Source organism: Ursus americanus, chromosome 13 (genome assembly GCF_024610735.1).
Source record: "Ursus americanus isolate L20-20 chromosome 13, mUrsAme1.1.p, whole genome shotgun sequence".
NCBI lineage: Eukaryota > Metazoa > Chordata > Mammalia > Carnivora > Ursidae > Ursus > Ursus americanus.
In genome coordinates this window covers 7,709,787-7,722,050 of record NC_142139.1, presented here as the reverse complement: position 1 = coordinate 7,722,050, position 12,264 = coordinate 7,709,787, and the positions used below count along the sequence as shown (strand labels likewise).

Below are 12,264 nucleotides of genomic sequence, written 5' to 3'. Positions count from 1 at the left end.
ATTTTTTGAGGAGCCTCCATATTGTTTTCCACAGTGGCTGTTCTAGTTTGCATTCCCACAAACAGTGCATGAGGGTTCCTCTTTCTCCACATCCTCACCAATCCCATTGTTTCTTGTGTTGTTGATTTTAGCCATTCTAACAGGAATGAGGTGGTATCTCATTATAGTTTTGGTTTTTATTTCCCTAATGATAGATCACATTTTTTAAAAAGATTTATTTATTTGAGAGAGAGAGGGAGAGAGAGAACACAAGTGAGAGTAGGGAAAGAAGAGGAAGAGAGCAGACTCCCTGTTGAGCATCGAGCCCAGTACAGGGCTCGATCCCAGGACCTGGAGATGAGGACCTGAGCCAAAATCAAGAGTCAGATGCTTTTCTGACTGAGCCACCCGGCACCCTAGATTACATAATTTTTAAAGCCTTGATAGCTCTAGTGCTAGGATTCTACTAGGACTTTGCAGATTTCTCAACTAGATTAAAGGTTTCAGTTTAGTCTGACTTTGAGAACGTAAGCCTACTGAAGAATGTTCTTCAGTTGCTTACTTGATAAAATTCCAGTTTTTAGGTTCTGAAAATATTAAAATTAGGAAAGGATATAAAATATATAAAGAAAAATAAGTTGAAAATTTGTCTAATAAAATTTAGAAGACTATGACATCTTCTAAGCTGTATCAGCTATTTGTAACATTATGCTTTTAAAGCATTTCTAATTGAGGGATCCTAAAGGAGGGGGAAAAGTGCTAGACTTGGACTCATTAGGCCTGAGTTCTAGTCCTTGCTCTATCCCCAGCTAATGAGGGAGTAGGGTACCAACTGTCATGATTTGCCTGGAACTCGGGAGGTCCTGCATCATGGGAATTTTAGTTTAAACTCGGACAATCCTGGGCAAACCAGGATGAGTTGGTCACCCTACTCAGGAACCAGGAATGGAGGAACATTAAGGCCCTGCATAGAGGGTAGAGGAGTAATACTTTGGAGCACCTACTATATACTAAACACATTATATACTTTACTAAGTCCTTACAACAGTTATGTAAGGTATTAACACATCCAGGTTACTGGTAAGAGTACTGAAGCTTGGAGAAGTTGAATAACTTGTCCATAGAGTATAATAGAGCTGAGATTTGGATATAGATTTTTCTACAAAAACTGGACATTTTCCCATGATATCCCACCTATTTAGAAAGACATTTAGTGGGTGCCTGGGTGGCTCAGTCATTGAGCGTCTGTCATTGGCTTGGATCATGATCCCAGGGTCCTGGGATTGAGCCCCGCATCAGGCTCCCTGCCTCGCAGGGATCCTGCTTCTCCCTCTCCCACTCCCCCTGCTGTGTTCCCTCTCTTGATGTCTCTCTCTCTGTCAAATAAGTGGATAAAATCTTAAAAAAAAAAAAAAAAAGACATTTAGCCCCAGGAGCCTAATTTACTTCATCTCTAAAACAAGAGTTTAAGCCAGATGAATTCTAAGAAAGTCTCTCAGTTTACAGAATTTAAAAGTCATTTTTTCTCAAAATGTGTTCGGCAAAATGCTAATTCTATGCACAGGCAGGGGACATTTAGCAAGCTTTATGTGGAAAAAAGTTATAAAGAATTTTTTACTGAATAACTTCAAATTCTTTTAGTACATTTATTAGCATTATTAAGCCTTGTTAGTTCCTAGAACTCTTTTTTTTAAAGATTTTTTATTTTCAAGTAATTTCTACACCCAATGTGGAGCTCGAACTCAGAACCCTGAGATCAAGAGTCACATGTTCTACCGACTGAGCTAAACAGGCACCCCAGTTTCCAGAACTCTTTGTGGTATTCTAGTTTTTTGAAATACATGTTAGAAAATAGTGCAACAAGGGGTACTTGGGTGGCACAGTTGGTTAAGCCTCTGACTCTTGGTTTAGGCTCAGGGTTGTGAGATGGAGCCCCGTTGAGCCCTGTTGAGCTCTGTTGAGCCCTGTTGAGCCCCAGACTCAGTGAGGAGTCTGCTTAAGTTTCTCTCACCCTCTTGCTCTGCCTCTGTCCTCCAGCTCCCACCCTTTCTCTTTCTCTCTTTCTCTGTCTCTCAAATAAATAAGTAAATAAATCTTAAAAAAATAAGAAAAAAGAAAATAGTACAAGTGATGTCAATGTATGCTTTGTTGTTGTTGCTGAGATTAACTTTTGGAATTCTGTTTTTAGGTTTGAGTGTGAAAAGCTGATTCTTGTTGGAGATCCCAAACAGCTTCCTCCTACTATTCAGGGTTCTGATGCTGCTCATGAAAATGGACTAGAACAAACTCTTTTTGATCGGCTTTGCTTAATGGTACTACTGCTAAATTCATTCAGAATTATCATTTATTGATTATACACTGTGTAGATTGATAGAAAATGAAAATATTAGAACTACTCCATGCCCTAAAATAATTTTAAGTGAAATTGTTTAGTAAATACCCCTCTTAAAGATAAGTAAAACCCTGTAATTTAAGTGCCCTTTTATAAAATGAATCTTTTCCCCATGTACTTTAGTAGTGGGTAGTAAATACATTGCTTTTGCTCTAAAGTTTAAGAAAACTCTATAATGTCTCTATTATCTCTGCCCCCTATTGTAGATCTCTTGTAGAGTGTTGCTTCACATTTAAAAGAATTTTTTAAGTTAATTATTAATATATTTTTAAGTTGAGGTGACATTCACATAACATGAAATTAACCATTTTAAAGTAAGTCAGTGGCATTTAGTACATTCACAATACTGTGTAACAACCTCTCTCTAGTTTCAAAACATTTTTATCACCCTAAAATAAACCCCAAACCCATTTAGCATGTACTCTCCATTCCTTCCTTCCTCCAGCCCTGGCAACCACAAGCTTGTTTTCAGTCTGCATAGGTTTACTTATTCAGCAGATTTTATATCGTACAGTCGTACAACTTTCATGTCATACAACTTGGACTCTATGCAACATGTGCCCTTTGTGCCTGGCTTCTGTCACTTAGCACAATGTTTTTGAGGTTCATCCACACTGAGCATATGTCAGTACTATATTACATTTTTTTATAAGTACATTCACAATGTAGTGCAGCCACCACCCTACTCATTTCTAGAACTTTTTCATCATCCCAACAGGAACTTTGTACCCATTGTTTAATATGCTTCTTTCCTGAGCTAATAACCTCTATTCTACTTTTTGCCTCTATGAATTTGCGTACTCTAGGTGCTTTATATAAATAGGATCATACAATATTTGTCCTTTTGTGTTTGGCTTATTTAGCATAATACCTTCAGGGTTCATCCATGTTGTATGTGTCAGAATTTCATTCCTTATTAAGGCCAAATAATATTCCATTGTGTGTAATACCACATTTTATCCACTCATCTATGGATGGATATTTGGGTTGTTTCTATCTTTCAGCTATTGTGAATAATGCTGCTATGAACATTGGTATACAAATACTTGTTCAAGTCTTTACTTTCAGTGCTTTTGATTATACACCCAGAAGTGCTACTACTGGGTCATGTAATAATTTTATGGTTTTTTAAAATCCATTCTCTTTTTTGTTTTTAAGTTTTATTCAAATTCATTTAGTTAAAATTCGGGTGTACAATACAGTAGTTCAGCCCTTCCATACAACACTGAGTGCTTCTCCTTAATCCCCATCACCTGTTTAACCCAGCCCCTTACCCATCTCCCCTCTAGTAGCCATCAGTTCTCTGTAGTTAAGAGGCTGTTTCTTGGTTTGCCTCTCTCTCTCTTTTTTCCCTTTGCTCATTTGTTTTGTTTCTTAAATTCCACATATGAATGAAATAATGGTATTTGTCTTTCTCTGACTGATTTTGCTTTGCATTATGCTCTCTAGCTCCATCCATGTCATTGCAAATAAGTAATAATATTCCATTCTATATATATATATACACACACACACACACACACACACACACACACACAACATTTTCTTTATCCATTCATCAGTCAGTGGACACTTGGGCTGTTTCCATAATTTGGTTATTGTAGATAATGCTGCTGCAGACATCGGGGTGCATATATGCCCTTGAATTAGTGTTTTTGTATTTTAGGGATAGATACTCAGAAATGCAAAATACCCTGGATCATAGGGTAGTTCTATTTTTAACTTTTTGAGGAACCTCCATATGGTTTTTCAGGGTGGCTACACCAGTTTGCATTCCCATTAACAGTGCAAGAGGGTTCCCCTCTCTCCACATCCTTGATGATTTTTTTTAACTTTTTGAGGAACTACCAAACTGTTTTCCATATCAGCTGCACCATTTACATTCCCAACAGCAATTTCCCAACAAAATGTTCCAGTTTTTCCACATCTTCACCAATATTTGTTTTTTTTTTGTTTTATGTTTTTTGGGTTTTTTAAATAATAGGTCTCCTAATGGGTGTGAAGTAGGTATCTCATTGTCGTTTCCCTAGTGACTAATGACATTGGGCATTTTCCCATGCTCTTATCTTTGGAAAAATGCTTATTCAAGTGTTTTGCCCAATTTTGAATCGGGATGTTTGTTTTTTTGATGTTGAGTTGTATGTGTTCTTTATATTTTCTGGATATTAAACCCTGATCAGATACATTGTTTGCAAATACTTTCTTCCATTCTTAGGCTGTCTTTTGTTTTCTTGACAGTATCCTTTTTTTTTTTTTTTTTTTTTTGAGAGAGAGAGAGACAGAGCTCTCACAAGCAAGTTGAGGGGTGGGCAGAGAGAGAATCTTAAGCAGCCTCCAGGCCAGTGTGGAGCTTGACATGGGGCACAGTCTCACGACCCTGAGATCATAACCTGAGCCAAACTCAAGAGTTGGACGCTTAACCAACTGAGCCACCCAGGCGCCCCTTGACACTATCTTTAGATGCACAAAAGTTCGTATTTTTGATGAAGTCCAACTTATCTATTTTTTTCTTATGTTGCTTGTGCTTTTGGTTTCATAGCCATGAAATTGTTGCCCAGTCCAGTGTCATACAGATTTCCCCCAATGTTTTCTTCTAAGAATTTTATAGTTTTGGCTCTTACATTTAATTATTTGATCCATTTGAAGTTAATTTTTATATATGGTATAAGGTATGGACCAACTTTTTTCTTTTCCATGCAGATATCCTGTTTTCCCAGCACAATTTGTTGAAAAAACTGTCCTTTCCCCATTGAATGGTTTTGGCACCCTTGTCAAAAATCAGTTGACTATGTACGGGTTTATTTCTGAGCCCTCCTCTATTGGTCTGTATGATTTAATTACTTTTTTATGGCCAAATAATACTTCATTGTATGTATATACCACAATTTGCTTACCTATTTATTATTACTATTGTTTTGAGGCAATAATCTAAATCAAGCTAGTTTTACAAGCAGAAGATTAAAATATTACAGCCAAAAGAATTATAGAGAATGTATTGCCAAAAGAAAAATTTTATCATTGTTACTAGTTTATTATTAATTAAATTATTTATTTTTTCATTGTTGCTAGTTTATTCTTTTTTAAAGATTTTATTTATTTGAGAGAGTGAGTGAGAAAGAGAGAGACCACAAGCCAGGGGAGGGGCAGAGGGAGAAGCAGACTCCCCACTGAGCAGGGAGCCCAATATAGGACACAAGACCAAGACCCCGAGATCATGACTTGAGCTGAAGGCAGACGGTTAACCAACTAAGCCACCCAGGCACCCCCATTCTTGCCAGGTTAAATTGCATTTAAGGGGTTATTTTGCTGTTTGAGCTTTCAGCAATCTGTACTTTCTTAACAGAGGAAGAAAAACTGAAATGAAACTAGAAATGATTAAATCTCAAATAAATATTTCTTCACCCATAATAGATATTTTTTCCTGAGATCCTCTAACAGATTTTAGACAGATGGATTGATTTCTTTACTCTAAAAGTAGAGATATTAGTGCTCTTATGCTTTCTCCCCTTTTCTAATCCCTTCCCATGTTCCTATTTTTGTTAGTTACACCATTATTCTTTTTGTTCTACAATCATAATTTGTACAACTATTTAGAATCAGTTCTGTATTTATAAGATTCAGTACTTCTTCATTCATCTGGGTGCCTTGGGCTTCATCATCATTTTTTTTTTTTTTCAAGAATGGCTCATAGAGGGTGCCTGATTGGCTCAGTCAGTTAAGTGTCTGCCTTCAGCTCAGGTCATGATCCCAGGGTCTTGTTATCGATTCCCACGTCAGGCTCCTTGCTCAGCGGGGAGTCTGCTTCTCCCTCTGCCTCTGCGTCTCTCTCTCTCTCTCTCTCTCTTTCTCTGTCTTTCATGAATAAATAAAAAAAATATTAAAAAAAAAAGTGACTCATAGATGCCTACTTTACTGAGTTCTTTTTGTTTCAAGAGTCCATTGCCTTTAAGTGTAAAGGGCACATTGGCTTATTGAATTGTTGCTATTACTGTGAATTTTAGGGCCAGCCTGATTATTTTCCCCTTGTAATGATTTATGTTGTCTAACTGGATATAAGAACTCTTTTTTATAACCTTAAAGTTGATAAATTTATTACAGTATATCTGTGTGGAGCTTTCCTTAACTAATCATTCTGTAATATAAGTCCTCTCAAAGTGGAGATTCTTTTCTCTTTTTAGGAAAGGTTTTTATTCCACCTGTTGAATTCTCTATCAGTAGCTTGTCTGTGCAGCCTGCTATAACAAAATACCATATACTGGGTGGCTTAAGCAACAGATTTATTTCTCACAATTCTGGAGGCTTGAAGGCCAAGGTCAAGGTACCTGCAGATTTGGTTCCTGATAAGAACTCTCTTCTCAGCTGTATCCTCACATGGTAGAAAGAGAGAAATTTCTGGCCTCTTCCTCTTCTTAGAAGGAGACTAATCTTCTCATGAGGACCTCATCCTTATGACCTCATCTAAGACTAATTAACTTCCATAGGCCCCACCTCCAAATACCATCACTTTGGGGTTTAGGGCTGCAACATAGGAATTGGGGTGGGGGACACATTCAGTCTAAAACACAGAGGTCCCCAGTTATTCTTGTGTTGGGTGTCTTTATCTGTCTTCCATTTATGTTACTTTAATTTCATCTTCATTATCTGTGAAACCTTTCTACTATGTCTGTTTCCCTTGCATTGAGTTTGAAGTTGCATTGAGTTTTGAGTTGGGTTATAGCAAGTTTTATGAAGAAATCCTATTTGTTCTTTGCTGCTTTTAGTTTATTTGTTCTTTAATGTTACTCTTTAAAAAATTAGTCTGTTTCTTTAGGACTGAAATTTCCCTTTTAATCTCATCTTTTTATCATCTCACCTTGAGATTTTGTTTCACTCAATTATATTCTGATTATATCCTAAAGCTTAAATACTTGAGGAAACTTTTCTTCTGTTTTTTGGTTGTATTTTGTCTAGGCTGGACTCTATGCATATCGTTTGCATTGTCTTCCTTTATTTTGTTAATTTTGGGGGAGAGGCTGTAGTATGTTTACATAGTTGCCATTCCTACTTGATTTCTTTATGTTCATGCTTGGGTAGCCGTCTCATATTTGTATTCTGTATTCTCTATTTTCTTAGTACCCTGAAAATATGATGGTAGGGGAGTGGGGTAGGGGTGGGACTGGAATAGAACTAAATTAAGAATGTGTGCTATCTTTTTTAGCTTACATGCACTCTCTCAATTCTAAAGTTTTGTGAAATATTCTGTACCAGCATTCACTCCACATGGTTGGAGGTATTGTCCCTTTTCCAGATGAGGAATATTCTTGGATTTCAAGCGTCCTCTCTGTTTGATGTTTCATCCTCAGAGCCTTCACTTCTATTAAAAACTGCCCAGTTCACTTTCTCTATTTCATTATTATTCTTAGGAGCCATTTCTACTTTATGACTTGCAGAGAAGGTAGGAATCTCAATATAAAATGGTCCCTGACTTACAATGTTTTGACCTAACAATTTCAACTTTGTAATGGTGTGAAAGTAATACATTTAGTAGAAATTATACTTTGCATCTTGAGTTTTGGTCTTTTCCCAGGCTAACGATATGTGGTAGCCTCCTCTCTCATGATGCTAGGCCACAGCTCCCAATCAGCCACATGATCATAAGAATAAACAACTGATACACTTAACAACCATTCTGTTTTTCACTTTCAGTACAGTGTTAAGTAAATTGAATGAAATATTCAACACTCTATTATAAATTAAACTTTGTGTTAGATGATTTAGCCCAACTGCATGCTAATGTAAGTATTCTGAGCATGTTTAAAGTAGGCTAGGCTAAGGTATGATGTTTCATACAGTAGATGTATTAAACGCATTTTGACTTATGAGTTTTTCAACTTATGATGGGTTTATTAGGATGTTTCCCCATCATAAGTCAAGGAAGATCTGTACTGTATTTCTCCCTTCCACTTAAAATTTTGTTTCTTTCTTGATAAGTACTTTTTAAAGTTTGACATTGGATTGGCTATAAACCTTTCTTTGTTGCATGGCTATTGAATTTTTTCTTTCCCGTTGTTTTTAGTATTTTGTTATTTTAGTATTTTCTTGTTCCTTTAGATATCAGAGAATGGATTCTGCAAGACAGTTCTATTTTCCTTTCTTCAGAAGTTTCCCCTTACACTGAGTTTCAAATTGATTTGAGTTTTGAGTTGAGTTGTTCTCAATTTTGTGACGACTCAAGCTTTCAATTATCTTGAGCTTTTAATTGTAAGTGAATTAAATTGCATAACTTTCTATCCCTTCCATAATGTCAGTGTCCAGATTCTTTTGAATCAGACCTTTCCAGTGGCTTTTTAAAAAATCTTAATTAAAAAAATTATTTAGATTCTTAAAACATTTTTGAAGAGGTAACATAGAGGATTCAGAATTTGAACTTAAGAGGAACTAAAAAGAAGAATGAAGACTTCCACTCCTGTCTCCCAACCACTCAGTTTCTCTCCCCCAAAGCACCTGTCATCTTTTTCTTGTATCCTTCTACTGACAATTTATGCCAGTGTAAGCAAATACATAAAATATTTCCCCCCTTTCTTAACAAATGCTAGCATCTATGCATGCTGTTAATGCTCTCTGCTCTTTCACTTATTTGTTGTTGATGACTTTTAAAATATGAAGTAGATTTTTAGAGGGAATTTTAAAAGGGCAAATAAAGGACTTAAAAGTGATTTATTTACAGAATAAAATGGAATAGAATTTACAAAATGGAATATATAAAACAGTTAAGGTGAATTAACTTGATCCATATAGATAGTTCTTATAAACATAGTGGATATTGAGAGAAGCAAGAGCAAAGGGATATATAGTGTAAAATACAATTTATGTGAATTTCAGAAGCATAACAAATAATATGTATTAATCATAGATGCATGCCTATGTAGTAAACATATAACTTGCCTGGGAATGCCATAAGAAAATTAAGTTTGGGGCTATTTCTGGAGCAGGTGGTAGAGGAAATAGATGAAGCGGGGGCTTTAGCTATATATATCACATTTTATGTCTTAACAAAAGAGAGATTTGAAGCAGCAATGTCTAAATACTAGTGTCAGATCTGTGTGGTACATACATGAGTATTATATTTTCTTTGCTTTTCTGTATATTTGAACTAGTTCAGAATTAATTAAAAGAAATAATAATATCTACTACTCATGATAGAGATTGTGGAAACTACAGAAAACTAAAAGGTAAAAAAAAAAACATCTGTCATAACCTCACTGCCCCCAAGAGAAAATCCTTGGTAACATTTTAGTATTGTCCCTTCCAGCCTTTATCTTTGGCGTATATGCTTATATCAAATATATGTGTATATATACAAACTATAAAAATACATGTATTTGATATGTGCACACACACACATGCACTCACACACACAATGGAGTATCATGCAGCCATAAAAAAAGAAGGAAATCTGGGGTGCCTGGGCGGCTCAGTCAGTCAAGTGACTGCCTTCTGCTTGGGTCATGATCTCAGTCCCACAGTCGGGCTCCCTGCTCAGCAGGGGAGTCTGCTTCTACCCCTCCCCCTGCTCATGCTGTCTCACTTGCTTTCTTTCTTTCAAACAAATAAATAAAATCTTAAAAAAAAAAAAGAGGAAATCCTGCCATTTGCAACAACGTGAATGTATCTTGAGAGCATTATGCTAAGTGAAATAAATCAGAGACAGACAAATAGTATATGTTTTCACTTGTATATGGAATCTAAAAAAGCTGATCTTGTACAAACAAAGAGTAGAATGGTGGTTACCAGGAACTGGGAGGTAGAGAGGTAGGAAAAGGGAGTTGTTGGTTAAAGGGTACAAATTTTCAGTTATAGGACGAATAAGTTCTGGGGATCTAATTAAGAGCATGGTGATTATAGTTAATAATACTATATTTCATACTTGAAAATTGCCCAGAGAGTATATGTTAAATATTCTCACTATAAAAAAAAGAAATGGTAATTATGTGTTGTGGTGGAGCTATTAGCTAATGCTATGGGGGTAATCCGTTTTTAATATATAAGTGTATCAAATCAACTCCTGGTATACCTTCAACTTAAACAATTTTATGTGTCAATTATACCACAATAAGGCTGGAAAAATACATATTTTTTACATAATTGAGACCATACTATATAGTTTCTATCCTGCCTTTTTTAAACTTTGCATTATAATAAACCATTTCCCTGTGTTACTAACTAGCTTTGTAATCGTCACTGTTGTCATAAATATGTTTAATCACCAATACGTAATGTGGATATACCATAATTTAGCCATTTCTAGTACTCAAGCATGATCCTTTGAGCATTTTTTTTTTTAAAGGAGGCCCCATGACCAGCCTGGGGCTTGAACTCACAACCCCGAGATCAAGATTTGCATGCTGTACTCACTGAGCCAGCTTGGTGCCCTAGATCCTTTGAGCATTTTTTTTTTTTTTTTTTAGATTTTATTTATTTATTCGACAGAGAGAGAGACAGCCAGCGAGAGAGGGAACACAAGCAGGGGGGGTGGGAGAGGAAGAAGCAGGCCCACAGCGGAGGAGCCCGATGTGGGGCTTGATCCCACAACGCCGGGACCACTCCCTGAGCCAAAGGCAGACGCCCAACCGCTGTGCCACCCAGGCGCCCCGCTTTTGAGCATTTTTATACCTTGAGCATATTGTGTATTTTTGTCAGAGATTTCATATGCCGACTTAGACTCATCCACAAACTTATGCCCTAAATAGTACTGAGGATTGGTTTTTTTTACTTACTGTTTTTCTCCCATAAAAAATACCTTGTCTATGTGATCATTAATCTTCCCTTTTACTTTGTTTTTATTATTAGAGTACCTCGTAGTTATTCAAAATGTTCAAACAGTGCTACAGAACATTTTGCAAAGAAAGAATGTGCTCCAGAAGGGCCCTAAAGTAGATGGAATGTGGATTTTATGATGCACTAACAAAACTGGAAATTTCTTTGAAGATTCAAAATGAAAGATGCCTTGTACCCAAGGAGGAATATTAAGAAATGAGTTATCAACAATACTTTCTAATTTTTTTGGAAGATTCCTTTTCAATTTAGTGTCAGGCCAACTCTGCATAGATTATGAAAGCATAATGTTAGGTGCCAAACTTATTAGATAATAATTTGAAGATTTGACATGTTTTGTAGTTTATAATTTTGTGATGTAATAATAGTTTACCATGAAAATATTTTTAGTAATTAAAAAAAATTTTATTTATAGTCTATTTCATCATGGTTGTAATTCACTTACTAAGAATACAATATGGTGATACTTTTAAATTTCAAAATGCTTCAATTTTTTATTTTTCTGCATTTAAATTTCTTAGGGGCATAAGCCAGTTCTGTTGAGAACCCAATACCGTTGTCACCCTGCAATCAGTGCTATCTCTAATGATCTGTTTTATGAAGGAAACCTCATGAATGGCATTTCAGAAACAGAAAGGAGCCCTTTATTGGAATGGCTCCCAACCCTGTGTTTCTATAACGTTAAAGGACTGGAACAGGTAAATGACATTAATGTTAATGAGAGTCAACATGGTTTAGTTTCCTGGTTTAATTTTACTGTTGTTTTTTATATGGTTTTCTTGGTCTTTCCATAGCCTTTCTGGGAAATATAATTTAGGATCTGTTTCTTATTCCAGATTGAAAGAGATAACAGCTTTCATAATGTGGCAGAAGCTGCTTTTACACTCAAGCTGATTCAATCACTGATTGCAAGTGGAATAGCAGGCTCTATGATTGGGGTGATAACATTATACAAATCCCAGATGTACAAGGTTTGTATTACATATTATGATACTTAAATATTATAATTTCATGTTACAATATTTGATATTACATTTGCAGTGGTTTGATTTGGTGCTTAAAAAACTTTGGGCGTATAG

General features: G+C 35.9%; 1 protein-coding gene across 4 annotated transcripts in view; it reads left to right on the top strand.

Annotated features, from left to right (window-relative positions):
• ZGRF1 (zinc finger GRF-type containing 1) overlaps nt 1-12,264 on the top strand; it is a 93,541-nt gene that overhangs the window by 78,979 nt on the left and 2,298 nt on the right. For all 4 annotated transcript variants that reach the window (XM_045799129.2, XM_045799132.2, XM_045799131.2 and 1 more), the window contains 3 exons: nt 2,168-2,291; nt 11,707-11,883; nt 12,022-12,156. In XM_045799129.2, coding sequence (XP_045655085.2) covers nt 2,168-2,291; nt 11,707-11,883; nt 12,022-12,156 — 436 coding nt within the window. The remainder of the gene's footprint in view (nt 1-2,167; nt 2,292-11,706; nt 11,884-12,021; nt 12,157-12,264) is intronic.